The 25384-nt window shown below is 42.4% G+C and overlaps 1 protein-coding gene across 4 annotated transcripts in view; it reads right to left on the reverse strand.

The window, feature by feature from the left end:
- ITGB4 (integrin subunit beta 4) overlaps positions 1-25384 on the reverse strand; it is a 1147860-nt gene that overhangs the window by 546344 nt on the left and 576132 nt on the right. For all 4 annotated transcript variants that reach the window (XM_044084971.1, XM_044084972.1, XM_044084974.1 and 1 more), the window contains exons 10-11: positions 24806-24928; positions 21637-21807 (exon numbers count right to left, since the gene is read on the reverse strand). In XM_044084971.1, coding sequence (XP_043940906.1) covers positions 21637-21807; positions 24806-24928 — 294 coding nt within the window. The remainder of the gene's footprint in view (positions 1-21636; positions 21808-24805; positions 24929-25384) is intronic.

Genomic DNA, 25384 nt, shown 5'->3' on the forward strand with positions numbered 1-25384 from the left:
AAGGGAGGCAGAAGGGATAGAGTCCTCAGCATCAGAATCCTTAAAGCCAGAAAAAAGTTGAGAATTTCCTTCTTCACCAGCAGACATACTGGAAATCTCAGAATCTGAGACAGACAAAACATCAGGAGATAATTCCCTAGCTCACTTTGAAGGGGGGGGGGGGGTAAGAGCCCTTAATCAGGGAAAGAAGATCACCAGCCATCTTTACCAACTGGGACTGAGGTACAGGAGGGGAGGCTGACACCTGCTTGTGAGTAGGCTTGCAGCTGGAAGGTTTACTAGCAATCCGGAGGGACTTGGGAGCCCTAACAACTGCAGAAGCCTGAGCTAAGGTAGTCAGTCTGGTTCTGGTCTCATGATGAAAAGAAGAGACGTCAGAAGCCGGTGCCTGCAAAGTGGCTCTGGACCCATCTGAGGTGGCATCTGAAGATGAAATAGCAGTCTGCGGCATGGAGGACTCCGTAAAGGCCTGCATTACACAAAAGTTTAAGGTATGACATAGTGAAAACTCTAACTTGGCTGAGTTTTTCTTGTAGTTTTTACTGAATGGTTTGCCTGTGTGACCTTTTTACCCTTTGGTTTGAATGTTAGTTGGGATATTTTGCAGGCACTTTAATTTTTATGGGCATCAGTCGGGTTTAAAGAACCTATGATTCTGAAGTATAGCTAAACTATCCACATATGTTGTGCTGATGAGGCAAATAAAATGCTGAAAAATGCATATCTGCAGCTAGTGGGATTTAGCTTTATTGGCCTGAATTTAGTCATAAAGATTTAAAAAGTTATGGACATTCAAAAGCCACGTAGCTGAAATACGTGATGCCCTCCAGGTGGTTATTTGCATATATCCCATGGGCCTTATAGGAAGTTTAAGCTATCACACAGTGAAAACTCTTAACATGGCTGAGTTTTTCTTGCAGTTTTTAATGAATGGTCTGTCTGTGTGATCTTTTTACCCTTTGGTTGATATATAGTCATATAGTTATTTATAATATACTGTTGACAGGTTTTGTTAAGATGCCTGCACTCGAGTAGGCTTAATTTATATACTACTTTTAAAAGTTATTTAAAGAAAACTATTTAAAATAGCCTTTGCTTATATATTTTGACATAAATGGATCACTTTTCAGATAGGAAATCACTGACAGTGTGCTTTTTATTTGTACACCAGCAATGACTCAAAGAATATGGCCTTTTATTTTTTTCTGCATGGGCATAGGAGAATGAAGTTAGAATACATAAGTAAAGGAGTGAGGGAGAAAACACTTTACTGCCTGACTGGTTTATTTAATCTACTTACAGTTTCAATGGGTTTAGTCAAGATGAAACACAGGGGAAGTATGTTAATGTTTAGAGCTGGGTATTTTACATCCTAGATTTCTTAGGTTCATAGGTGTGTACTAGGCTAATGGCCCTGGAGCCTTTATAAGCCTAGCCCATATGATTACCATGGCATCGTGCCACCTGACCTTAGTTCCCACTGCCTCTGTCAAGTAGAGTCAATGGGGTGATCCCCAGGGTGAATTTTCTATTTCCCATCCACTCATCAAGATTTCTCTTGAAGAGAGCCAGTGAGGCACTCCACTTGACATGTATGGGAAGTCTGTTCCATAGCATGGGCAGCCTCTGGGTTATGAACCTATCCCTCCAGCTTGTTCTGTTGATTGTGGTAATGAGGTTAAGGTCTCTGGAGCATGTAGTGTGGAGGGATTGGGATTTCTTTAGATGTAGCATTTCTACACATGGCTTTGTAAGTCAAGCAGAGATCGCCTCTAAATAGGCGATATGAGACAGTTGAAGTTTTTAGAGTCTGTCCATATAGGACAAGTGTTTAAGGCCTAGGATCCTCTTTGTGAGGTACTTTTGCAGCCTCTCCAGTTGTAGCAGGTGTCTAGTGAGGTACATGCCAAATGGGGCATTGTACTCAATGACTGGCCTAAACAGGGAAGAGTAGAGGGAGACAATGACCTCTTTCTTTCTGGATCCAAAAAGTAATGAGATGTGCCACATAGAAGGACTTTCTGACCACAGTGGCAATGTGGTGGTCAAAAGAGAGGTTGCTGTCAATCTGTGTTCCCAGATCTCTTATAATGCCTTCTGTGTTCAGTGGACTACCATCGATGTGGTAATTTATGGGAACTGTGTTTTTCCCAAAGGGGATGACGACACACTTTTTGGCATTGAGATTAAGGCCATGGTTCTGACACCAGTCGTTGGTCTCAGTGAGGTCTTTCTGTAGGATGTCAACATCACTTGAGGAGTTAATTATGGCACCCAACTTGCAATAGTTTGCGAACTTTGTCAGCCAAAGTCCCATTGTGTTGGTCTGGACTTCAGCGAAGTAGATACCAAACAGGAGAGGACCCAGGACCGAACCCTGTGGGACTCCACTCGTGACTGGTCAGCAGTCTGACTTGGAGTAAGCTACTTCTTCCAGTGGATAAAACATTAGCTGAACAATTACAGCACTATTTCAATAAACATACAGTATTACCTAGGACTGGTGGCACATTGGCTCAGAGTGTAGCATTGTTACTTCATAGCAAGAGGCTCTCTGGTTCAGTTCTTTGCTGGGGTGCCTTCTGTGAGGAGTTTGCATGTCCTCCATGTGTTTACACAGGTTTTCTGTGGCTACTCATGTTTCCTCCTACATACCAAATACATGCAATAAGTGGACAGATGACTCTAAACTGTAGAAGTGTCAGTGGTATGTGTAATACACAAGAAAGGCAGCCTACATTCATTCCCTACTTGCCAGGGTGGTAACTGTTCATGGGGTTGCTACACAAGTCAAATGAGGCTTGAGAGTACTGAATAGATTACCCAAGGTGTTACACAGATTCATAAATGGACAAACACCAAGATGACAGCATAGTGTCTGACTAATGCTATTGTCTGTAATATGGAAAAGGGTTATCTAAAAAGTGCTGTTTTGGGAGTACTTGACTTGCTCATAGAATGAAAGACTGCAAACCGCAGAGTGCAGTTCAAGCATAGCCCATTATTATCACAGCAGGGTTATTGGATGGGTATTTTACATGACTTCAGTCTTTTAGATATGTTCTACCTTTCCTATGACCATCAAAAATGAAAAAGGGATTAATGGCAACTAAATAACTTTATCCATTAATACAGCTTTCATTCGTTCAGGATGTTTTTCTCTTTCCCCAAATACAGTAAACTGTGGAGTTCTTATATTTAAGTAAAAGTAAAGGTATCTGGGAAAATAAGGGGGCCTTGCACTCTACAAAAATATTTCATGCATTTTTTTTTATTCATTTACTTAATTATGTTTTATGATTGCACTGTTTGCATTGTGTAGATTCATTACTATTGGCCTTTTTTATTTCTTAACCAGGTAAGTCCACTAGGAATGCATGCTATTTTTCAAGGTGACCCAGAAACATTTTCTGATCAAGAGATTTGCTCATTCATATAGTATTCAAATGTAAACTAGTGGAAATCAAACCCTGGTTTACATAACTTGGTAGTGTTTGCATTGTTTTGATATAGAAATGCTGTTTCCATACACCTTGTAAAGCTTTTGATTCTGTGACCGCTAACAATAATGAAAAAACTAAGTGCTTCTGGACCTGCAAATGGTCCATGTTTCTGGTTCAATAACCTCTTGCCACAGGTATACCAAACAAGTGAAAACAGAGGATTAGCTCTAGCTAATTTATTCACAGGTGTACGCCCAAGCTCAGTTTTGGGACCCCTCCTCTCTTTCCTTCATCTAAATAACCTCTCCTATGATGTACATAGAATCACAGGATCATAGGAAGTTACTAGGCTAATGGCCTAGGCCCTTACAAGCCTAGCCAAGTTCTTACCCTTATTTCCATGATCAGCACCTATTGCCCCTGTCCAAGAGGGACACAGGTGAAACCCTTGGGGTGAATTTACAGTCATCCATCCAACCGTCCAGACTGTATTTGAAGAGGACCAAAGAGGTACTCTGTTTGACATGAAGTAGGAGTCTGTTCCAAAGGTGTGGTAGCTCTGGGAGTCAAATCTGTCACTCCAGCAGGTTTTATTAATGTTACATACCAGGTTAAAGTCTTTAGAGTGAATAACCCGTGAACCATTTGACTTACAGATATACAGCATTTTTAATAAAGCAGGGTCAGAGATTGCCTTGTATGCAAGGCAGAAATCACCTCTGAATAGTCTGTATGAAACAGAATAAAGTGACAGTGATTTCAGATGATCCACATAGGACTGATGCTGAACACCTTGAATTTTCCTTGTGAGGAACCTTTGTGGTTTCTCCAATTGCTGCAGGTGCTTGGAAAGGTACATACCAAAAGGGACGCTGTACTCCATTATTGGCCTAATGAGGGAAGAATACAGGGTGGTTATAACTTCTTTTTTTCTAGAGGCAATGCCCTTACTTATGAGAAGAGCAATATAGAATGCCCTTCTTACCACTGTGGAGACATGGTGGTCATAGCTAAGGTTGCTGTCAACCTGTGTGCCCACGTCTCTCACCACTGAGTGCATACTTAAGGTGTTGATATTGATGTGGTAGTTAGCAGGAGCATTGCCTTTACTGAAAGGAATGGTAATACATTTTTGGCATTACGTTTAAGGCCATGACTCTGGCACCAATAATTTGTTTGGGTAAGACCCTCCTGTAGAATGTTGACATCAATTGGAGATTCTATGATTGCTCCCAGTTTGCAATCATCAGCAAACTTTATAAGCCACAGATCTTTAGTTTTTGCTTATACTTCAGAGAAATAGATTAGAAACAGTAGAGGTCCCAGGACTGATCCCTGTGGAACACCACTGGTTACAGGTCTGCTGTTGGAGGTGGATTTCTCTATTTTGACTACATGAGTTATATCAGTGAGCCAATTAGCAACCCATCTAACAATATAAGGGTTGATGCCTAGTTGGGTGTGTTTGTCAATGATGCCTGAATGGGGGATAGTGTCAAACTCCTTGGCTATGTCCAGGTAGGCTGTATGCACAGATTTCCCTTCATCCAAGGCCTTGGTGACTGTCTCGAAGCAATCTATCAGGTTTAATAGGCTTGATCTCCCTTTGACAAATCCAAACTGAGTAGGGTCAAGTTTGGAGATTACCTATAGCTTTGTTTATAAGGTCCATGATAACTCATTCCATAGCCTTGCAGATAAGGCTAGTCAGTCTAACAGGTCTGTAGTTACCAGGGTGAGTGGAAGCACCACCTTTGTGCAAGGGAATAACAGTGGCTGTTTTCCATTCATCTGGTACAAAGCCAGTGCTTAGACTATGATTGAAAAGAGTGCCCAATGTTGTTGTTGTTGTTGTTGTGATTTTCGGCTTTTCCCAGTTAGGGGTTGCCACAGCGGAACTCCAGTCCGCTAATGTTGGCAGTTGATTTTTATGTACCGAGTTGCCAGCCCTGATGCACAACCTTCAACGAAGGTACACCCATTCACGCATGTCTCCACACAGGAGACGCTCTAACTGAGAGTCGAACCAGACAGCGTGTTACTGTGAGGCGACAATGCTACCGCAAGAGTGCCCAATGGTGTTGCTAATTCATGTTGGACACCATGTAGGATGCAGCCTGGGATGTTATCAGGACCCACCGGTGCTGTGTTTTTGGCTTTAGAGAGGGGATTTACGAACCAGAAACATAGACCATTTGCAGGTCCAAAAGCACTTAGTTTTTTCATTATTGTTAGCGGTCACAGAATCAAAAGCTTTACAAGGTGTACGGAAACAGCATTTCTATATCAAAACAATGCAAACACTACCAAGTTATGTAAACCAGGGTTTGATTTCCACTAGTTTACATTTGAATACTATATGAATGAGCAAATCTCTTGATCAGAAAATGTTTCTGGGTCACCTTGAAAAAAAGCATGCATTCCCAGTGGAATTATCTGGTTAAGAAATAAAAAAGCTTTACTTAAATATAAGCACTCCACAGTTTACTGTACTTGGCGAAAGAGAAAAACATCCTGAACGAATGAAAGCTGTATTAATGGATGCAGTTATTCAGTTGCCATTATCCCCTTTTTCATTTTTGATGGTCATAGGAAAGGTAGAACATATCTAAAAAGACTGAAGTCATGTAAACACCCAACACTGAGAGATACAAGGTAGGGGACAGATGGTAGGAATGTCAAGGAGTACGCATGGCTGGGACAGGGGAGTGAAGTTTTCACAGAACCAGTCAGCCAACAGGTTAGCTATGTGCACAGGCTCAGTACATGTGGTATCATTAACTGTTCATCACAAATCTGGGCCTTTCCTTTTAGGTTATGGATATAACTATAGAATGCCTTGTGGTTGTCCTTTGTTGAGGAAGCTAATTTGGACTCATAGTTTGCTTTTGAAGACTTCACAAGAAGTCTTATTTGCTTGTTTAAGCTGAGGAGGGAGTGTTTCCAGTTTAGAAGGGCTCGCTCCCTCTTAATCTTAGACAGCTATTTCTTCCTGTTATTGTAAAGCCTGTTAGTAGCAGTTGTCCACCAGACAGGTTTGCTCTTCTTTGAGGAGCTTGTTTTGATCCTATCAGGTATGGCTGAGTCAATGCAGGTAACACAGGTGTTTGTATAAAGCATTGGTGTAGGGCTCGGCATAGTTGCCAGTTCCATCTGAGGCAGAAGGTACAGTGAAGCTATTTATACCATCCTGTAAAAGGTTATACTTTGCTTTGAAGAAATTTTTTTTGTTTAGTTGCTGCTGGGGATGGGGGGGGGGTGTCAGGTGTGATAGTTACTTCGAATGAGACCAATTTGTGGTGAGATCTCACCAGGGAGGACCTCACAGTGAGGGTGCTACAGTGGTCTGCCATATTGGTAAGCACCAGAGCCAGGATGTTGGCACCCCTTGTGGGGGTGTCAACCAGCTGGTCCGGGGCATTGGAGTTTATGAAGGCGAGGAACCTTTGGACACGTGAGTTTGAGCACGAGTAATTTATTCAGTCAATGAAAGTCACCCAAAACCACGGTGTTCAGATGTATCTTGGTAGATTCAAGTAGATCCAAACAGGCAGAGTGGGTGTCCTGATTCATGGAGGAGGTCCTGCAGCTGGCAATGACTTGAATAGGTGTCCTACCAACAGTTAATTGCACCTACGTATGTCTAGGGAATCATATTGTTTAACCAATCTGGAGGTGTATTTATCTTTAATGAAAACTGATACACTACCTCCTTTAATTTTCACACCTAAAATTTGAGATCTGAAATGTGGAAGGAGGTGTAAACCGGTATGGCTGAGGTGCACTCCACAGCCTTGAACCAGGTCTCTGTGACTGCACAAATGTCTGCATCTTCCAAGGTGAGGACAGCTTCCAGTGAGTACAGTTTCATGTTTAGACTCCTAGCATTAACAGCATAACCCTGAGGTTGCTTTTAGATGGAGTTTTTACATTGGGAATTTTGTCCTTGAGACACTACCTAAAAAGGCAATATGGGGGTGGGAAGAGCCTTAGCTAGTAGCCGAAATCCCAGGGGTGACAGATGAAGACCATCTCTGGCAAAGCATTGAGGTCTGTCGATCATGTCATCCCAGGCTGACAGATAGTGGATTCCCTTAGAATGACACCAGCAGCTAAGCCAATTATTGAAGTCAATCATTTTTTGTTTATATTGAGGCATCATTCTAGGTGAAGGGTAAAATGCTGCTTAATGCTAGGGGCATGCCTGCCTGAGAAACATAGTCTGAGAGCTCAGTCATGCCTCTCTTCATATAGTCCAGAGAGGTGTGTCTCAAACAGTTCACACCAACATGGACTATGATGGAGTCGTAACAGTACCTGTTGTTGAGAGACTAAGTACATGTGTGATATGATGTTTCCTGGCACTTGACATACAGCTGACCGTGACCTTTTCCTTATCTGGCCCGGTGACAGGGACATCGGTGTGTCTCACAATGGAATCACCTATGACGAATATGTTTGATTTTGTGCTTTTCCTAAATGAGCTATTATGTCTAACAAGTTATGCAGAGGAAGTTTTATGTGTAGCGTGCGTGTGTTTGTGTTTGGAAGGTCTCTGGTGTTTAGGTATGTTTCTGGTGAGGACCTCTGCATATGTAGGTATATGTGATGTACATGAACTCTTTCTCTCTCATTCCAAACCCTAATGATTTAGTTAACATCAGATTGTTATTTACTTACACGTCTTATTTTTAACATTTCTAGTACACTACAGATTGTTAACAAACTGATTTGTTGAACAATACAAACTCAACCACATGCTACTTTGCATACATCTTACGACTATTGCATTTCTAACTCTGAAAATGGTCTAACGAGGACCAGCTTTCCTCACCTAGTTACTAAATACATAAACCATGCAAACTGTAGTCTGTTTCTTCAGCCTCCTTTATGGTCAGGGAGGATGAGAGGGCCATGACATAACTCATGAGACACCTTTAACATATTCCTGAATTAATGTAGACTAAAACAAAACTTTAGGAGACCAGTGTGTACACCTGCTAGGTCTCTCCAGTCCACCAATATGGACTTGCAAACTAAGAAGCCAAATAATTAGCAGTTGCTTGGTTTCTAGGTGCCATTCATGTATGCAGTGTGTCTCATGTACCCCCCCCCCCTTACAGTGTGCACCCAGCTGCACAAGCTTGTTATGTGGTCATTAGATGCGACCACTACTTCATTAGTTCATAGCTCACATTCTGTCCAATGTGCTTACCACTAAAAAATGTTCAACTTTTCAGTAGCTTAAATGTCTAATAATTGATCTATAACACCCATAATTAAACACTAACCATTTATGTTGAAATTCAAAACACTGCAATTAAAACAGCTAAACTTCAAAATAATGTATCCATAAAACATTATGACATAAACATTGCACAGTCTAAATAAAAACAATTTTTGCTGTAGGCCTCTCAGCCTCCCACTACATGGAGGGGGGCTCTGTCCCTCCACTCCATCCTCTAAGTATACTAACTCCAAGGTTGCACAGACTTAAACAAAATGGAAAAGATATAAAATAAAAAATAAAAAATCTGTTTACTCTAACTTGCCTTTGGAGAACACATTCAACTCCACTGACACACCTCCTTCAGTTGATACAATGAAAACAGCAATACAAGATGCTACTTAAAGAAACATGACACCTGAACTGTTGACAAAACAGTAGTGCTTCCTTTCATTCCTAGAGCAATACTGTATTAAAAAATGAAAATCTTAGTGCCAAACACAGTTCAGAACTTAAGAAATGTAAGCATTTAATGAAAAGTACAATTGTGTTACATTTACCATAATTGTAGGTCAGTGTTGTAGTACTGATCCTTGGGTCTTCCTGCCATACAGAAGCCCATGACCAGACTGACTCTGTGAGTCATTGCATCATCCCCAGCAAATAGACATCTGAGTGCCAATGTCTGGATGTCAAGGTATAATATGGGCATCCATCAGTGCCGTCTCGGTCATTCTAGGCTGTGGAGGTCAGTCTAATGCCTAAGGACTGCATGACCTTCCAGGTGTCTAAATCCTGAGACAGAGTGACTGTGGACTAGAAGGAGAAGAAGTGGAGTATAGGAGGGCGCTGATGATAGTTTTAAGGTATCAACCCTGAACCACAGCCAGTAAAGCAGGGCAGACAGAGGGGAAGGAGAGTGGGAGATGGTACTGCAATATCGAGCTATTCTAACATCTGTATTTATGACAAGTGTAACACAACTGCACTATATTCTTTCTAGTCAGTGTTGCAGTACTGATCCTTGGGAGGACTCCCAAAGCTATAGATTTAGTGGTTGGCTGTCTGAGGGCCCCTCGGACAGGAGGTCCTGTAGAGCAGCAGTAGCAAAACATGCTCTAGCCCTGCATGCAGTGCCTAAACGGTAGTGCTTCATAAACGTGTGGACAGAAGGCCGGGTGGTAGCCTCCAAGATGGTCTGAATAGGGAGAATGAGCCCTGATAGATGTTGGTAACTGCTTTCCATGATGAGTATAGCAAAAAGGTAATACACTTAGTTATCTATTTTGAAATTTTTTGTTTGGAAACAGGTCTTCCTTATTTTCATTCTACACATGCCACCAACCGTTGATTTGCCCTATTTGTGGACTGTTTCCTACTAAGTTAGTAGTACTCAGTTAATACCTGATCTGTCTGTGCACATCCAGTGAATGCAGGAATTGTTCAACTTGTATGGCTTGGTTTAAAGACACATCCTTGGACATGAAGGAAGAGTTAGTTCTAATGACAACTTTATCTCTATGAAATACAGTGAAGGGTTCTTTGAACATTAAGGCTTGTAGTTCTGAGGTGTGCCTTGCTGAGGTAATTGCTATCAGCATGGTGGCCTTCTATGTGAGTATCTTTAAAGGGGCTGAGGCAGCTGGCTCAAAGGGTGTCAGGGTATGCTTTTTCAAAACAAAGCTCAGATCCAAAGAGGGTACAGGATTTCTCCTAGGTGGTCTCAGATGTTTTACTCTTTAAGAAACTGTTTCAAATAGGGGTGATTATAGACAGGTGGAGAGCAAGGTATGCAAGCAAAAAATGGCAGACGCATGCACCTTAATACTTGAATAAGAAAGGCTTTGCTTAGATAGTTCTGAAAAGTACTGCAGCATTTGATTCATGCTATTAGTAAGTGGGGTCATACATTTGGCCTGTCAGCAAATAGAAAACCTTTTCCACTTTAATAAGTATGATTTTCTGGTAGTTAGATTTTTGCCTTTCTCTATAGGTTTATAGGTGATTACTAGTTTAATGACCCTGGAGGGTCTTTTTAAGTCTAGCCATACTTCTCAAGATGAGAATGAAACCCTCTACCTTGTGCTTGTGAGGTAAACACCTTAACAGTTATGCCATCCTCCAACTGCCCAAAGTCCAATGTCTGTTTCTGAGTACTGAACCCACAGAAAATTAAGATGTTGCACTCGTTGCATAATGTAATCACCAAAAGCTACTGAAGCAGGCAAAGTAACACTTGACCAGGGACTTGAACCCTTGTCCCTCAGATTAAAAGTCTGAGGTTCTACTGACTGAGCTATCCATGCTGTGTTTTTAAAAGGTACTTAATTTAATTCTATTTGTTTTCCAGTGTAGAGTTCTGATCTCCATCAACTTTTTTCAGACTCAACCCAGGAACAGTGTCGAATTAGGTGATTTGCTCAGAATCACACAGTTAGGCAATGGGGGCTGACAGAATCAAACTCTGCACCACTGGAGCAGAGAAAACAACTTGTCAGCAACACCTTAATCCTACAAGCTAACTGCCATAAATACTAGGCAATCAGTCTGCAGCCTATTAAATACCTGTTAGTTACCAAAGGTGAGAATCAAATCCTGTACTTTGTGTCTGTGAGGTAAACACCCTCAACATTATACCAATCTCCAGTGTGTTAACTTCATGCTCATAGGTTCTTGGTAAGGTCGAGGCTATCTGCCCTTGTAGGCTTTTATAAGAAAAGCCAATTTTCCCTCAAAGGAGAGAATCAAACTTTGTATCTTGTGTCTGTAGAGTAAACACTTTAACCGTTATGCCAATACCCAACTCAAGCAGAGTTTTAGGTTCATAGGTAAGCTACCCATGGACCATTTTTTCCTCAGCTCATTTGTCCTCAAAGGTGAGAATCAGTCCCCGTACCTTGTGTCTGTGAGGTAAACACTTTAACCATTAACTCAACCCCATAAGCTTATGGGATAGATAGACAACACTTCAGTAGAATAAGATACAGTGTTTAATGTTAGAATCCAATCCTCTAGGCTCTTAGTTTGACTTTGTCCAAGTACAGATGAATGACAGACCCCTTGTGATGAATGAATAGATCTAACACCAGGGGAAGAGTAAAGTATCACCCTTCACCAGGGGTCAACAAAAGGAAGCTATGAGTACCATGTTTGGGCTATCTAACCTCACTTTCACCCTAGAGATTAAGGGTAATGGTGGGAAGGCATACAGGAAGTCTGTCTATTTGAAAAAGAAGGAGTGCACTCTCCATGACCCTGTTTGATGGGTTCTGGAGCAGAACCTTTGCAACTGTCTGTTCAGGGGAGAGGCAAAGATATTTCTACTGGGATTTCCCCATTGGTGGGTGAGGTCTTGGAAAATCTTTCTCTTCATCATCCACTCATTGGGGTCCAGAAGGTCCCTGTTCAGAGAGAATCTGCTAAGATGTTGTTCTGACTTGTGATGTAGGATGCTATTAAAATCAATTGTAGTTTTTTGTGCCAGGAATTGTATCTTTATCACTAATCTGCATGGGGGATATGAATGAGTTCCCCTTTGCTTGTTTGTGCACCACATAACTTGTGGTGTTGTCTGTCCAAATGTCTGTCCAAATTTACAGTGCTCCTGGGGTCAGGTTGCTTTATAAGCCTTTTATTGCCAGAAACACTGCCCACATTTCTTTTTGGTTTATGTGCATTTACTTTGTTCTGGAGTCCAAATTCATTGCACCTTCAGCTGTCCTGAGTGTTTTCCCCAGGCCATGTCTGAGCTGTCTGAGGTGATAGTTTTGTCTGTCTCTGGTAGACAGAAGATTGCCCCTGTGTTTTGCAGAATGCTCTCTTTCCACTAGATTAGTTTTTTTTCAGGCAGGGATGAAGGGACACCAGGGTTTTTAAAGGTTGTGAATGCTATTCCCCAACATTTTGTAGGCACCACTGGAGTTTCTTCATGTACAGTTTTGCAAGAGGTACCATTAAGAAGCAGGATGCCATGTATTGCAATGCCCTTGCTGTGATAGTCTGCTTTTTGACTAGGTTCTGTAGATAGTTTGTCAAATAGAAGAGCTTGTCTTGGTGTAAGAAGGACTTCTGTTGGATTGAGTATATCAATGTGTCCAGAAAGAGAATTTTTGTCTGTGGCTGTGTTGTGACTTGTGGAGGTTGAGGGCAAGTCTTACCTTCTGAAAGCAATCCTTGGTGATTTGCAGAGCTGTCTGAAGTTCCAGGGTGGATTTCCCCTGGATCAGACAATTGTCCAGGTAAGGGTAAATGTGAATTTCTAGAGTTCTGCAATGAGCTGTAACAGGTTCCAGACATTTAGTGTATAATCTAGGAGCAGTGGGTAAGCCAAATGGTAAAGAACAGAACTGGTAGTATAATCTTCCTGCTAGAAAACAGAGATATTTCCTGTACTTCTTGGCTATACAAACATAAAGGTAGGTGCCATTCAGGTCTAGGGTCACCATATAGGATCCTTGGAAGTCCATGGGAGTAGTTTTTTCAAGGTTAGATTTAAAACTTCTGATATGTGAAGGAATTTGTTTAGCTTTGACAGGTCGAAGATTAGTCTCCAGGTAAACTACTTTCTTAGGACAAGGAATATTCTTACGTAAAATTCTGTGCCCTCTTCTCCTGCAGGTACTGGTTGAATAGACCCCTGTTGTAGAAGCGTTGTTAGGTTTGCAGGAAGAAGTCCATCTTGGTATTTTGGGGGCTTTGGCATTCCTAAAAAAAAAAAAAAAAAGTTTCTCTCTGAACTGGATGAAATAGCCTCTTTCTATGACATTTAGGACTCACTGGTCCCTGGAGATGATTTTCCACTGTGGTAGGAAGGAGGATAGTCTCCCTGCTAGGGGGAGGGGGTCGGAATTGGAGTGTTTTTTGGGGAGTGCTATGGGTAGTCACAGCTGCTCTCTGGGGGGGGACACTGGATCCTTGGATCACCCATGTCTAGATCGCTAATCAGCTTGTCACTTTCTGCTCTTTCTTAATCTCTTGCACCTGGAAGGCCTCCCTTTTTTGCCTTGGAGGCAATTGTCCATGATTTTCAGTGGTAATTTCTGTTGTATATAGGTGTGGAAAATAATTAAGATATTCTAACTGTTTTAATTTTCCCTTTCTTATGTAGTTTCTCTAACACTTTCTCATCTAGGGTGCCAAAGATTAACTCCTTATCCAGTGGTCTGGACCATCAAGGCATTCTGCCTTCACCTGGTCTTTGATAGGTTGACAAGTTGTGTCCTCAGCCAAGTGTGTCTTTGTGTGACAGATCCAGTAGCAGCTGTCCTTCATGATCTATCAAATGCACCATAGCCACATTTTTAGTGGGTGTCTGGACACATGGAGGGCTGATCTAGCTGCCTGTTGTATGTCCCTCTGCAGGCCCTTGTCTGACATTTCCTCTGCTTTAGAAATGATCTTTTCTTGTAAAGCCTCCCAAGTTCTTTAACATGTGAAATTGTCAGTTAAGAGGCCTCATACGCAATGAAGCTGATGTACAAGTCTTTTTACCAAATCTGTCAGGCATTCTGCTCTCTCTGTCATTTTGTAAAGGATGTTTGGCTGCACTCTTTGAAGCTCCCTTGGCAGAGTTAGTAGACACCACTGATGGAGCTGCCTGTGGGTTCTTGTAAAGATGCTTGTGGGTCTCAAAACATTCTACAGAAGTGATTTGACTTCCTAGGGGCAGGAATACAGGAGTCAGTGTGCACAGAAATATCTTCAAAATCATCATCCAGAACCACGTGTACAGGTGAAATGGATAATGGTCTGGGAGATGGCAGGCTCAGAAGCTCTCTGTAATGATTCTGGGCCTGAGAGAATTCTTTGCTCTCTTAACTGAATGTCTCCTTCATCTTCTGCAGAGCTTCCCCAAAGGTTAAGTCCTCTGTGGGTGTGGGTGTGGGGGGGGACCAGAGTAGGTTGTTACCTGAATCTGAGTCAGGGAAAGACTGAGGAAGGAGGTTTCTGTATAGACAGTTTTTCCTAATCTTTGGATTGTGATGAGTCTGAAATTTCCAGGGAAAGACATCTTCCCTGCTTTTACCCAGAGAAGCTTCAGGAATAGGGACCTGTGGTTGGCTGGACATCCTGGACTTCATGAAATCCATGAACTCCTGGGCAAGCTTAACCAGGTCCTGTGCACCAACCTGAGTAGAGGAGGCTGAAGGCTGAGGTTGCTTGGGCTGGGGCAAGCTAGTAGGCCTCTGTGATTTAGGTGCCCTGGGTGTTGGGATCAAAGCCTCAGGATGCAGACAGGTGTCTGCGACCTCTGTTTTGTTCTCTGTAATTTCCTCATGTACAACTACCTTCTCCCTTGGTTCCGAGGTCTACAGAGTGACTTCAGACTTGAATGACATCAGTGTGATACTCACTGCTGTGTTATGATCACTAGCCATAGTGTCCCCCTGGGGGTTGCAGTGGATGGGAAATAGGAAACTTACCCCAGGTCTGGACCTCATGTCTCTGACAGACAGAGGCAGACACTAATGCCCAAAACTAACATACACCCTAACTTAACCTCTAGATACTTCCTAACTAACATTCTAATAAACACCCATGATACATAGGGACACAACTGAGTTGGATTGCAAGGCTAGACATATAAAGGCTCTGGTGATCATTAGCCAAGTATATGCCTATGAACCTATGCCACAGGGCTCAGACCTCTTATAAGTCAGATCAGGGGGCTGCAAAGGTACATTGATAGAAGACATGGCTGTAGAAACAGAAGATACTCCAACATGCATAACATCTTTCTCCTTCGGTTACTTATCTTTAAGTTTCATAGGAAGGCAACAGTCTGACATCAAAGCATGTGATGAGGCAGGTAGTGTTACATTTGAAGACTCCATGTGGGCTGCAAGGACTTTAGCCCTGTGTTTCAAGGTTTTGAAACAAAACCTAGTAAAATCCTGACAATTAGAAATGTTACACTAAGGCCCCAAGTAAAACAACATACAAATTAAAATCATTATGCAGGAGTTGCTTCCCACACTTTAAGCAATTATTAACCTTTTTAAACATTCATTAGAAGGAAAAGTACAGTTTTGTACCTACCATAATGTAGATGTTCGAGTGTATACCCTGCTGCAGTCATCACACTTGGGTTATCCTGCCGTCAGGCAGTCCCGCAGTCGGCCCGAATTCCAAAGTCTTGGAACGGCGTTGGTTGCTGTTGCTTCTTCCCTGACGTCAGTGTGCCAGGGGTATATAAGAGGCATCCGACACCATTTTCTTCAGTTTTTCTTGCCTCAGATGTCAGGTGCCCCCCCAAAAGGTGGTCAGTAGATAGTACTAAAACTGAAAGAGTAGCACAAGCAAAACATCCCTCCAGCTATAAGCAAATACACCACAAAGGTTGTATCAGATATTGAGGTATTGAAAGGTTTTAGTAAGGTCAGAGGGGATGGAGGGAGGGAGGGTAACCTGGACTGCAGCAGGGTATACACTCGAACATCTACATTTATGGTAGGTACAAAACTGTACTGTGTTCATCGTGTTACCCTGCTGCAGTCATCACACTTGGGTAGAATCCCAAAGCTAAGGATGGGAGGTGGAGTCAAACAGGATTAGAGGAGGCTAGAAGGCCCTGCAAAACTGCAGTGGCGAAGCCAGCTCTAGTCTTAGAGTAATGTGGTAAGTGATAGTGTTTGGTGAAGGTGTGTACTGAACTCCAAGTTGCAGCTTCTAGAATATCCTTGGTAGGCACCCCCCTGAGGAAGGCTGTAGATGTAGCTGTTGCCCTGGTGGAGTGGGGCCTAATGCTAGCAGGAACTGGTTTTCCATGGTGGGTGTAGCAAAAACGTATGCAATGTCCTATCCATTTGGAAATGGTCTGTTTTGAGATAGCCTTTCCTTGTGATGCTGTAGCATAGGATACAAAAAGCTGGTCAGATTTTCTGAAAACCTTAGTTTTATCCAAGTAGTAACGTAGCTGCCTGTGAATGTCCAGGGAATGCAGGAGTCTTTCTCCTTTGTTCTGCGGATTTGGAAAGAAGGTGGGTAAATGGATGGTTTGATTTAGAGCCATACTGGATACCACCTTAGGCATAAAGGAGGGGTTAGTTCGTAGAGAAACTCTGTCTTGATGAATGATACAAACTTTAAGTCAGCTGAGAAAGCTGGCTCAAAAGGAGGCAGCGTAAGTTTTTCTAGAACAAAATTGAGGTCCCAAGTTGGTGTTGGTGCTCTCCTGGGAGGCCTAATGTTTTTGGCCCCTCTGAGAAACTGCCTTAGAAGTAGATGTGAAAATAAGGGAGGATCCGTGTTGTAGTGAGCTGAAATAGCTGAGGCATGGATTTTAATAAATGAAAAAGAAAGTCCTTTGTGTAACATCTCAGTTAAATATTGTAGAATCTGAGGTATGTCCGGCAGAAGGGTATTTTGGCCTTTAGCTTGGTTCCAGGTGCAAAACCTTTTCCATTTGTCTGAGTAGGCTTTCCTGGTGCTGGGCCTCCTGGCCTCCAGAATAACATTCATAACAGCTTGTGAAAAAGGAGCTGGCTGGTTGCTTAGGAAATTTGCCATGCAGCCAAATTTAAGGTTTTGAGCTGGCTGTGTAGAATCTGACTGTCTTGCTGTGTGAGCAGATGAGAAATTTGTGGTAAAATCCATGGTGGGCCCTGAGCCATATTCCTTAATAGTGGGTACCAGTGCTGGTGTGGCCAGTCTGGAGCAATGAGTACCATTCGGGGTCTCTCCATCCTGACTTTCAGCAGCACCTTTGTGAGAAGGGGCAATGGAGGGAAGGTATATACTGACAGCATTTTCCAACTGAATGAGAGTGCGTCCACTTTCCAAGCTTGATGGTGAAATGTCCTTGTGCAAAATTTTGTTAGCTGATAGTTTTGGGGGCTGGCAAACAGGTCTATGTCTGGGTGTCCCCATTTTTGAGTTATCATTGCAAATACTTGTGGATCCAGTTTCCACTCGTGGGGGTCCATGATGTTTCTGCTTAGGTCGTCTGCCAATGTGTTCTTTTTTCCTGGCAGGAATTGAGCTTGTAATTGAACTTGGTAAGCCAGTGCTGTGTTCCACAAGGTCATTGCTTGCCTGCATAGAGGGTAGGAGTGTGTACCCCCTTGTTTGTTTATGTACCACATTACTGTGGTGTTGTCTGTCCTTATTATAAGCTGTCCTGGATGTAAGAGGTCCGTGAAGGCTGTCAGGGCATTCTGTACAGCTAGCATTTCTTTTTGACTGATGTGCAGATTTCTTTGATCTGCAGTCCATATGCCTTGAACGCACCGTCCTGCCATGTGTGCCCCCCAGGCATAGTCCAATGCATCTGTTGTCATAGTTTGCCTGGCTGGGGGTAAGGTGAAAGGCTGACCCTTGTTGAGGTGACATGCCTGTGAGCACCATAGAAACTCCTGTTGAAGGCAGGGAATGAGAGGTATCATTGTTTCCAAGCTGTGGCTGTGTTGAGTACATACGCTTTTTATGTACCATTGTAATTTCCTCATATGCAGTTTTCCAAATGGTATTAGTAGTATGCAAGATGCCATGAAGCCCAAGGCCTGCAGAATTTTTCTTGCAGGGAGTTGGGTCTTTGTTGCCATTGTTTTGAAGTATTGAGTTAGTTGTAGTTGTTTGTCTGGCATCAGGTAAGCCATCTGGGCCGTTGTATTCAAGCTGGCACCCAGGAATGTCATATTTTGTGAGGGCACTAGTTTTGATTTCTTTTCATTTACTGTGTACCCTAGGCAACTTAGAAGGCATTTTACAAAAGCCAGATGATGTAAGAGAGTGTCCTTGCTTTCTGCTTGGATGAGGCAGTCGCCCAAGTATGGGTATATTTGAATTCCTCTTTGTCTGCAGTATGCAATTACTGGTGCCAGGCATTTTGTGAAGACCCTGGGCGCAGTAGATAAGCCAAAGGGCAGTGCAGAGAATTGGTAATGGGTTGAACCTGCAATGAAGCGGAGGTATCTTCTGCAATTTTGTCTGATAGGGACATGCAGGTATGCCTCCTTGAGGTCCAACGTTACTAGCCAAGCTTTTTTGCCCAACATGGGAAGAAGCTGCTGTAGTGTTAGCATCTTGAATTTGGGTACTTGCAAGAAGGTGTTTAGAACTGAAAGGTCCAGAATGGGTCTCTAAGCATTGTCCTTTCTGGGGACTAGAAAGAGCCTTGAGTAAAATCCTTGGCCTTGCTCCTGTGTAGGTACCAGTTGAATGGCTCTCATGTCCTTGAGAGCTGTAATTTGTTTTTGTGCCTCTGCCCATTGATTTTGTGGCAGGTTTGGCATGCCTTTTATCCTTGGCAAGGTGTGAAAATGGAATCTGTATCCTTGTGAGATAATGTCTAGGACCCATTTGTCCTTTGTGAAGATGCGCCAGTTGTCTGCAAAAAGTGCTAATTTTCCTCCCAAGGGAGCTGCCAAGAGAGTTTTGCTTGGCAGTTTGAGGTCTAAGTCGTGTTTGCCTTCTAGTAGTTTGGAACCTGCCTTCTCCTCCCTTCTGTGTTGCAGTGCCCCATTGGCGAGGTTTGTAAGGGATCTGTGCTTGTCCTCTGCCCCTTGGGCGCCTGTATTTACCCCTCTGTGGTCTGTCAGAAGCTGGAAAGGACCAATTTTTTGTTGGCCAATTTCTGCTGAAGCGTGGGGGTTGTACCTGTAAGAAAAACTTTGACCGTCTGCATAGATTTTGCCTTATCCTCCATTTTCTTTAAAACCTCTTCTGCTTTAATCCCAAATAAGACATCCTGCTGTAAGGGTGCATCTAGTAACTTTGCTTTAACATGATCAGGCAGAGTTTGTTCCTTTAACCAAGCATGCGCCTACGTATAACAGACCCAGTAACAGCTACTCTACAGGAAGCTTCCAAGGAATCAAATCCACATTGTAAAGTATGTTTGCCCACCTGTTCAGCTGCATGCAACATATCCTGTATTTCCTTGAATTCAGACTGTTGAGGGAGCGTGTTCATCTTCTGTTTTATTTGAGACATTAGGAATTGCTGGTATTTAAGCATGTGAAATTGACAATTTAGTGCTCTCATAGCCAGAGTAGCTGAGGTGTAAACCTTCTTTCCCCACCTATCTAGTGCTCTGGAGTCCCTTTCAGAGGGTACAGGATTTTTGGCCATAGAAGCCTTAGCCCTTTTGGGAGCCTGGAAGATAGTCTCTGGATCAGCAACAGGGCTTTTGTAAAGGAATTTGTGTGAGTCAGGCACTCTATAGTATCTATCTGGTTTGGCTGGAGCAGGAGGCAGAGAAACTGGATTTAGACTAGATTCTAAATAAACATCATCCACAATGTCTAAAACTGGGGGGATAGCAAGTGGTCTGTGCTGGGGGAGTAAAAGAAACTCTCAGAGCCTTTTCTTTGAGTTGGAGTAGTCCTGACCTTCCCAGTGGAAATGTTCCCTCATGGTATGTAAGGCTTCCCCAAAGGAATAGTCTTCAGGGGGAGAAGCTGAGGGAATGGAGTCTTCAGCATCAGAATCTTCATAAGGGGGAAAGGAGTAATCATGTTCCTCTGAGGAAATAGACACTTGATCAGAGGAGGCATAATCCTCCTCTTGTCTAGGCCTTTTGTCGGGGGGGGGGTTGGGAACCCCTGATTAAAGAAATCAAATCTTCAGCCATTTTAAGCATCTGTTTCTTAGGCATGGGGCCTTGAACTGGAGACTGAAGTGCAGTCTTTTTTGGTTTTAGAGGAGTCTTAAGCTTAGCACAAGATTTTATGGTGAGAGTAGTCGGTCTGAAGACACCTTCTGAAACCGAAGGTGTTTCTACAGCACCAGCTTCTCCTTCTGCAATGTTGTCGGTTGGGCCTAAAGAAAATGGCTGCATCAGCCTAGAACTCTCTGCTAGAGAATCCGAAGCGGTCTGGGGTTCCGATTCTGCAGTAGCCAGGGGCTGCGTAGGCGCCTCACTGAAAACCGGAGGACCGGCGACCGGCCCAGCCGAGGCCTCAGAGTCTGGTTTGGATCTAGGCTGCCTGTCTTTATCTTTGCGTTTTTTATTCACACCGGTAGTCGGTTGCTCCGACGGCATAGTGTAATTAAATTTCCTACCGAAGTAGTGTTGTGCAAAATCAAAGCGTCACTTTATAGTTCGCTTATTGAACGTAGCACAAAACCGACAACCAGTGACGTCGTGGTCTGGGCCTAGGCAAGGTATACAATAAGAATGAAAGTCCTTATGAGGTATTTGCTTCCTACAAGAAATGCAATTGTTAACTTTTTCTGACATCGGACTGAGGCAAGAAAAGGTTCCCCAATGGGGTACTTAGCTTTGAAGACTTCGGACTGAAACTCGATTCAAAAATCTCAGGTGTCGGCCAACCGGCACTTGCCAACTGCTTCTGCTTCGGGCACCACGTGGCAAGAAAGACTGAAGAAAATGGCATCAGATGCCTCTTATATACCCCTGGCGCACTGACGTCAGGGAAAATGCAACAGCAACTGACGCCGGACCAAGACTTTGGAATTCGGGCCAACTGTGGGACCGCCTGACGGCAGGATAACCCAAGTGTGATGACTGCAGCAGGGTAACACGATGAACATCTTCCCCAACAGGGTACTTACCTGAATGTAGGTTGGCAATAACTCTGGAAAATTAACCAACTGACCAACTGTGAATGTTAACAACACAGAGTAATGCATAGGACTGCATGGTTAGAAAGCACTGAAGATGGCGTTAATGGACATCCATCCTATATCCTGATGTTCAGACGTTGGTGCTCAGACGTTCATCAGCTAGGGATGATGCAAAGACTCTGGGAATTGGGATGGTTGTGGGCTTCTGCAAGGCAGGAAGTCCCAGGGATCGGTACTGCAATGATGACTATGATGAATACTAAGGGAGGTGGAAAGGAATGCATTCTTTCTACTACATTGTTAAATGTCTGCAGTCTGCTAAAAAATGACATCCCAACACTACAAAGTACATTTTAGCTTTTCACTGGTGCAATGCAAATGGCTTTAAATGATGACCCACTAAAAAGTTAAAACATTGTAGGAAAAACACAAACAAACCTCTTCACATGGGCATGCACGACAGATGATTGAAGCATCAATCTCAAGACCATTAGGGAAGGTGCTTGGTTTGATCAGTATACGACCCTGTTGATCAGAAGCAGGAAGCTCACATACATGTTTCCCCGGTGATGCCTCTTCTTTGGCTTTCACTCTTGCCTTAAACTCTCCCTAAAAATCAAAAAGAGACAGGAACTGCATTAAATGCTTAGCAACAGCTTAGCCAGAGAAGACATACTTACACCATTAAATAATCTCAGTTATCAGCTGGGGTGCTTCCTTTGCAGGCTTTGCATGTCCTCCCATTATATGGCTTTCTCTGTATACTTTTTTCCCTTCCACCTTGCAAAGGCAAGGATTAGGTAGACAGGTGGCCTTCTAAATTGCCTGCAAGTGTGCATATAGTGTGGATGAGTGAATGACACTACCTAAGATTTAGAAAAAGGCTCATCGCTGACTTTAATTACCCAATGCAGGTTGGTCAGCTAGCACAGTGGTGAGAAAATGTGATTCAGAGACAACTGCAATGAGAGAGACCTCAACATTTGCTTAACAATATATCTTTGAATCAAACATCAGAGCTGTCAGACCTAACCACACTAATTCCCCCAGGCAGCCCAACAGCCCCCTAGGCTTACTCACACATACACATACCCATCCATCAGCAACCAAGCCCCTCCCAACTGATCACACAAACAGAAACATTCACCAATTCCCCCCCCCCCCCCACACACACACACACACACCTGCAGACTCTCAATTCCCTGCCTACAATCCAGGCAAACACATACTCACACAGGAACACACACACACACACACACACACTGAAATAATGACTTGGTGGTGGTGGTGGGGGGGGGGGAGTAAAGGCCAAAAATAGGGACAGATTTTAAACATTGCTCTTATAAGTTTAGAAACTTGCTAGAATATTTACACTTGTGCTATGATCCATTTTATGAAGGCTATGAAGTGTGAAACTCAAATGTAAGTCATTATTTAGTGACTTCCATTCTCAGTGATTCCGCAGAAAACCTCTTATTTTATGAGAAACAGATCAAAAATATGAGGCAAAAATCGGGACACTGCAAAAATCCAGATAGTTGAGAGGTATGACAATAATGCATGCCCTATCCTCATGTCTTCACTGAACTTATCTACATCATGAGTACTCTCATAGGAGTATATGGGTGACCACCATGTTTTACAGTGGTCATTTTTACCTCCAAGAATAAAATCTTACTTGCTCAAATGAATTGGTCGTCTGAGCAAATCAGGAGCTTTGGACATTTCTGGGGAAGAGCAAATGTTTAGTTAGCTACTCCTCCGGAATATTATGCAGCTCTGCACACAAGACCAACCTCCCTGCCAAGACCTCTGACGGGAAACCACAGTGGTAGGGCAGTCTTTAAAAGAGAAAGGCTTAGCACAATGGACAAAACTGTTTGACCTAATGCTTCCTCATTGGACAAAGCCTTTTTGAATCCCCGTGACAGTGTTTTCTGTGATAGATCAGCACCTGATTTAGAATGAGCTTTAAAGCTGTACGGCCACTGGATGATGGGATAGGCACTGGCACCCTTTCAAAACAATAAAAGATAAAGCAGTTTATCAGAAAATGGATGGATGGATGGACTGAGGAATGGAAGAAGTATTAAAAAGTAAATGAAATGGTAAGTCTCACCTTCACTAGCTTGAAATTCAAATACATTACAAGGATTAGGCCCATTTTAGTTCATAGGTTCATAAGCAGATAATGCACTAGCTGCCCTTGTGGGCCATTTTGAACTTAGCCAACTTCCCCAAGAGTGTGAATCAAACCCTATATTTTGTGTCTTTGAGGTGAACACTTTAACCATTACGCCAATCCCCAAACCTCATTGGTGTGCAGGTAAATTCTAGGCTAGTTGCCCTTGCAGGCCACTTTAAGCATAGTTTGTAGGTGTACAAATTGCTGAAAATCAGTCTAAGGGAAAAAGCCTTAATTTTTATCTGTAATTCCTCTAATTCTTTGTTTCCAGATAAACAGTGATTAGACTGTGCATACAATATTAGTCACACTTATGAAATAAATATTAATAACAAAAAGAAATGTCTTGTCAGCGAATATGTATCATAACTGTAAAAACATTGCTGTAATTTTAATAACAAATGGCTGTATGTATCTTAAAATGAGTGTTAGAAAAAGTGCAAGATGCAGACATTAAGTTTCTACATCCTTAGAGACACAGCTAATAAGCATAATCAGACAGGAATTCTAGACAGTCTAGGGTCAAGTGTCAGCCAAGGCATCATTTCTTTTCAGGATTTGCAGGTATTAACTCAGACTACAATGACATCAACTCATTTCACATGTTTTAATGTAGACCATCAAGTACATATAAAACATATAAATGATAAGGAATCTAACAAAGAATGCAACAATGTGAATCACAATATGTTTTAAGCATTGGGAGTACATAATTCTTGTTTATCTATCTGACTACAAACATGCCTCTCTTTTGCCCAGTGTTTCTTGAAGTTAAGGTTACAATCAGTTTATATATCCATTCAGTTGTGTGTAGTTACCCCCAAGCTAGTCCATGACCTTTCACCATTCTTCAGTCTTATATCAAACTGCTAGAGTCACCAAGCATTGCTATTCCCCTGAGCAGGGGAATTTGGTCTCATGGCATTTTAGTACAAGTTCCATGAGCTCATTTAAGAAAGGACCTGAGGACAGTTATTCAGATTAGTGTAGCGTTGCAATGCAAGTAGGATGGAACAAGCTCAGCTACAGACAGCCCCCATGTTTTAACAGTCATTGCAGCAGAAGCTCTGGGACTATTATAAATGTTTTATTAAACTTTCTTTGGAGCACTTACTTGAGTTTACAAATGATGCACTGACCAACAGCCTGCAGTTACTACCCGAGTACTTTCTGAGACCCATTTCCTAACTGTCTGACAGAGTCACTGGGTACTGATATGCTGGCTCAAACCATAATGAATCATATCCAAAGTCACTTACAAGCTAGTAAGTTATTCCTACAACTGGTCTGCCAGAGGACAACTCCTATTCTAGAAATACAGACATCATTTTATTTCTAAAAATGTGAGCAAATGTACCTTAGCAATACACCATATTTTCCACTGTTCTAATATCATCCATATATAGTGCTTTTGGAACATACCCGTTCTCCTGGATTTACTACAAAGGTGCTTTCATCTGTCTGCTTTGCTTTCGTAGACCAAATTTTGGCATCCATCGACTTGGGAACATAATCAGCATGCATTTCCATTTTATAGCGAATTTCCTAGGAAAGAAAGAAAGAAATACAATTTTACATTTAAAGGAGAACTCTGCCCAAAAGTCAAGTTTTTCTTTCCAAAAAGTGTTTTTTCTTCTCTGTAATCCAACACTAAACACTTCACATACAGAAAAACATAATTTAATAATTATGTTTGCTTTCTTTCCTGCATTTGTCTCATCTGTTACATCACAACAGCTACTAAGAGTGGCACAGTAATCTGGATCACTTCTCCCAAACACAGACCCATTAATAAAACACCTCTTAAACAACGACATTTAAATGTGCCTCATCAGTTACAGATTGCCAGCATCACACCTGAGATAAATAGCATAACCTGGAGTCTGAACAAAGTCAGGGCTTTCAAGCTTAGTTTTCAGATGCAAATGTCTTTCCCTTTAATAAAACTCAGTGCCACAAAGAAAGAAAGCAACTATGTTAATCTAACTTCTTACTTTCTAT

Source organism: Protopterus annectens, chromosome 10.part0 (genome assembly GCF_019279795.1).
Source record: "Protopterus annectens isolate FY-2018-M chromosome 10.part0, PAN1.0, whole genome shotgun sequence".
Lineage (NCBI taxonomy): Eukaryota > Metazoa > Chordata > Ceratodontiformes > Protopteridae > Protopterus > Protopterus annectens.